The sequence below is a fragment of the Puntigrus tetrazona genome, chromosome 22 (assembly GCF_018831695.1).
Source record: "Puntigrus tetrazona isolate hp1 chromosome 22, ASM1883169v1, whole genome shotgun sequence".
Lineage (NCBI taxonomy): Eukaryota > Metazoa > Chordata > Actinopteri > Cypriniformes > Cyprinidae > Puntigrus > Puntigrus tetrazona.
Genome location: NC_056720.1, coordinates 11,826,848 through 11,831,692, shown reverse-complemented (window position 1 = coordinate 11,831,692; position 4,845 = coordinate 11,826,848). Strand labels below are relative to the sequence as shown.

Sequence of the window (4,845 nt, the reverse complement as noted above, 5' to 3'; positions counted from 1 at the left end):
ATTATGGATGGATACGCTTTTTGGGGAGTCAAATAAATCTCGACCCCCACTTACTGCTGTTATGAAGCTCGGAAGAGCCAGGACATTTTTTAATATAACTCCAATTGTATTCTTCTGAAAGAAGTAAGTCATACACCTTGATAACTCGAGGGTGAGTAAACCACAGAGAAATGGCATTCTTGGGTGTACTGTCTCTTTAAATCTTATATAGCGACACTATAAAGGTGATTTCTTACGTGCTTCCAGAGTCTTCAGGACAGCTAGCGTTCTTCCGAGTCAGTTGCTTGTAGAAGAAGCTGCTGAAGATGTGAGATCTTTCGGCCACATCTTTGTCAGCTCTTTCCAACAGAAGGTACCTGAGGGGCGTATTTAACATTAGGGAAAATATCAAATCTAATTTTACAAGCCAAAACCCTCATAAGTACCGCCAGACTCACTTGAGGTAGAAGTCGATGATGACGTCGTTGAGAAACTCGCCATCCTTGAGGCACTCCAGGTCCTCGGTTGTCACGGTAATGCCGCCCTTGGAGGGGGGAGGCGGGTACTGGATCAGCCTGGTGGAAAAAGTTCAAACAAGCTCCTCATAGAAAATGTAACTTCAGCTTCCAAAAATACAATCCTCCGTGCTAATCATGACATATCAATATTGACTTACAAATTAAATCTAAATTTCACTGCCTGTATGGAAACTTCAACAACTTGATGGAAAGTTAGTGGTATGGAAACCTCTCTGAAGGGCCAGGGAACGTCAACGTTTGGGTTCCAACTACTGAGCTTATGGCTTAATCATTGCCTTCAAAGAAGAAATTAAAGGTGAAGTGTGTCATTTCTGCACCTCTAGTGGGACCAAACTGAATTGCAAAAATAATGGCAAGTATAAAAACAAGTTTCCCGTCTTCAACGGTTCAAAAGACAAATATATACACATATATACGTGTGTGAATATGTATTAAGGTTATTTAAACGGATTTAAATCCCTACGTTTATTATATAAGGAGCATAAAGGGGTCCACAAAACTGTCAGAAAAATTATGCATATGATTGCATTTGACTTTCTATACCCTGATTGTGTTGTTTTATTAGTTATATCTGTAATATTTTATTTGAATTTAGTACACTGACAATATAAAAACATTATAATAATAATTTTTTAATTCTTTAAAATAATAAATCTAAAAACTGTATTAAGAGCATTTAGCACTTCTGGTTCCATCATGCTGAAATTAATGCTTTTCTGAATAGGTTTTTGGTTGAATATATGAAGTTCTGTGGAAAAATAAGCAGAATATATATATATTTAACATTCTATTCTACAAAAATGCATCAATATTACCAACCTGTGATTTTTCCAATCTTTTTCTGGTATTTAAAAATGTTTTTTTTATCAAGTAGCTGAACAGGACTGAAAGGGAAAGTTCACCAAAAAAGGAAAATTCTGTCATTCTCTCACCCTCATGTCGTTCCAAACCTGTAAGACCTTTGTTCATCTTCAGAACACAATCCAAAAGTTTTCTGACCCTCCATAAACAACAATGCAGCCTAATGTTCAAAGCATGTTAAAATAGTCCAAAATTATGAACAATTTCTTCTCTTCCCTGTCAGTCTTTGGCATGCATACAAAATGTGAGTGTTATTTCTTTTTACACACAAAAAGTATTCTCGTAGCTCCATATTACAGCTAAACGACTGATGTCACACTATTTTAATGTTGTACGTGCTATCTTTCTGGGTCTTGAAAGTGTGGGTCTTGAAAGTGTAGCTGTGTTGCTGTCTATGGAGGGTCAGAGAGCTCTCAGATTTCATCAGATTTATCCTAATTTGTATTCTAAAGTTCCTACAGGTATGGAACGACATGATGGCAAATAATTAATGACAGAATTTTGTTTTTAATCCTTTATTTTTAAGTCAAAAATGTATAAAAATATGTTATTTTGTGAAGATGAACCTGATGAAACCCACATGTAAGAATTATAAACTTTTGTCAGTCACACAGCTTTTTTTCTGCAATAATACAAAAGCCAATGGAAAAATCCAGTGCAACATGAACTGCTGGGCTGGCCTAAAAAAAGTCATCAGTGCAGCTTTCTACATCACATTTTATAATAATTTTTAAACAGTTTGAATTAACCTGTATGCATAAAAATATATAATCCCTTCATAATTAAAGTGACATTATATTTGGAGCCTCTTGGCATGAAGCATCAAATCCAGTACCTGCGAGGTGAGCTCTGTTGCCGGCTGTGGCTCCGCAGGGGTCTTCTGACTGTTGGCTCTCTTAGCCAGCTGCTGGTCCCACTTGAGTTCTCCTGTTGGGGAAAAATGAAACAGGTCAGATGGGAATCAAAACAGCTGGAGATACTCCAACTGCCTGTGGTTGGCGTATCCAAACCTATTGACCTTCTCCTTGGCTAGGAGAGGGTCAACAGGTTTGGATGCTCGGATGATTTCCATTCAAGCGTGCAAATTACATTTGATTTTGTTCAAAATAGGATTATAAATACAGGTTGGGAAAAATGTAAAGAGAGCAAACATCATGGACTCAAAGTGCCAGCTAGACTTAAGGGCGATATGGGTTCAGAAGAAGGAAAATGAAAACTGAGAAGAGCGACGCCATGTGCTGCCTGTTTAGGGCGACTAAACGGGCTCCATCTCTGTTGAGCGCCGAGCCAGCTCGTAAAGAAAAGAAAGAAAGGAGAATGCGTCTGAGGTGGCCTGCTTTGCTTGCTGCCAGCTGGCACCATTGAAACAGAAAAAGAAAGAAAGTGTCACGCCCCAAGAGTCCTGACGCCCACACGCAGATGTTGCCCCAAAAAAGACCCACATACGTACTAAAGTTGTAGAACCCCCAAAATGCAGCAGCTACAAGCCCCCGCCCACGTCATAAAGCCTCTGGAGAAACTGACACAAGGGCCACTTCCACAGAACCAGAGAAAGAAGGAACCGCTCAGCTACTATCCGTAAAGGCGGCCAAGTTTCCTTCTCTGTCCCATATCTACACACCAGCACAGCCTCCATGGACCATGGCTAACCTCACTCCTGCTCTTATATTGGGCCGTATAATTCTACTGGTGCCTCTATCACGCCTGCGCTCAAACTCCTGCCAATATCTGGCCAACCCATTGAAAACTGCAAGAGGAAGCAATGGAGAGGGGCAAATGAATGACTGGAAGTATAGAAGGACAAATGAATGTCCAGATAAACAAAGGGATTGATGGATGGATGGATGGATGGATGGATGGATGGTCAGAAAAAGGAACAGATTGGTAGACTGATGGATCAACAAATACATTAGTTGGATGGATGATAGATGGGCAAAAGGAATAAAGGATAGATGGACAGACAAAAAATTGAAGGATGGTAATAGATGGATAGACAAACAAAAAAATAAAGAAATGAAGAATGGATGGAAGAAAGAATGGATGGATGGATGGACAAAGGAATGAACAATGTCTAACGACTAACTTAACTGAAACAATTAAAGATTTAAGAAACTTAAAAAATAGATTTAAAAGATGAAAGAAAGTGAGGCACTCTGTCAGAAGTGTCAACAGCTTTGAAACATAAAAATCTTTCCTTTCTTTTAAAATATAACTCTTGTATCAAATAAAAATTATTTTTTGTTGTTTATGACGTTTCTTTGGCCGTTCACTCCACGACCCGATACAAATATGGGATTGAAGCATCGTTTATTGTGTTCACACCAAATGCAAAGGAAATATGCACATTGAGTCACTCTAGATTAATGGAAACATTGCACGATCAACCACGATGGTGATAACTATATTTGCTGCTTTATAGAAGCCAAAATGCTGACATGTCTGGATTCACAGGAATATATCACATCTCTCTTCGAGTCTTCGTATTAACTTAATGAATAATTAAATTTGCGTTCGGTGTGAACCCACCATAAGAATAGATGTAAGAACGAAAGAGCCTGAAGGACAAATGGACAGTAAAAGAAATAGATGGAAAAACAGGCAGAGAGACACAAGACTGGATGGAGGGACAGACCAAAGAATGGAAAGATGTACAAAAGATTTGACAGATGGATGAACAATGAAATCATGGGTGGATGGAGCAGATTAAAGGAATGTATGAATCAATAGATGGATAGATGGATGAATAGACAAATAAACTGACCTTTGCCGTGTCCTGTCCAGCATCCTTCACATTTTGTCCCAGCAGGGACATAAGATGTTCGCCCCGTAGGTGGCAATGAAGCTGATTTAGTCCATCTGACCAGGACAGAGAGTTACTCAAACAGCTCTGACCATGACGCAGGCCAATTACGTCCATGAGAGACGCCAACAGAGCTGCCTGAAGATCCTCCAACTGACCGGTCAACACCAGCAGGACGAAAGGACAGGCCTGTCCTGAAAACACAATAGAAAAATAGAAACCACATTCTTCATTTCTCTTTTTTTTAATTAATTTAGTTTGTTTTATTTGTTTATCTGCAGCATTTAACTCTGCAGATCAGATGCTTAAAGATCCATCCAGAAATGCTCACTCGTTGGCCAAAATTAATAAAAATGAACAATAAAAAAAAAGAACTTTCTTCCTTGCTGGAATGCCAAGCACATGAGCACCAGACTGAATTAATTAATCTTTTAACGGCGGCCTCTTCAAATACACACGCACACACACACCTGTTTGTGGTTCACACAGACTGTAGGGAATGCCTTAATACTCAATGGTTGACGGCTCGTCACATGAGCTCCGACTGCTGCGATAACCGCATGGTGCCATTAAGACTGGTTCACCCTGCCAGCAGCATTCTCATTGTAGAGATCAAGGATGTGTGTGTGTGTGTGTGTGTGTGTGTGTGTGTGTGTGTGTGTGTTG

General features: G+C 39.5%; 1 protein-coding gene across 1 annotated transcript in view; it reads right to left on the bottom strand.

The window, feature by feature from the left end:
* The window catches only part of LOC122327134 (sentrin-specific protease 7-like), a 7,836-nt gene extending 3,442 nt beyond the window's left edge, over positions 1 to 4,394 (bottom strand). Inside the window, exons 1-4 of the mRNA XM_043222318.1 lie at positions 4,141 to 4,394; positions 2,215 to 2,306; positions 438 to 554; positions 237 to 356 (exon numbers count right to left, since the gene is read on the bottom strand). Of these exons, the coding sequence (XP_043078253.1) occupies positions 237 to 356; positions 438 to 554; positions 2,215 to 2,306; positions 4,141 to 4,296 (485 nt within the window). The 5' untranslated portion in view covers positions 4,297 to 4,394. The remainder of the gene's footprint in view (positions 1 to 236; positions 357 to 437; positions 555 to 2,214; positions 2,307 to 4,140) is intronic.
* Positions 4,395 to 4,845: the final 451 nt, after the last annotated feature.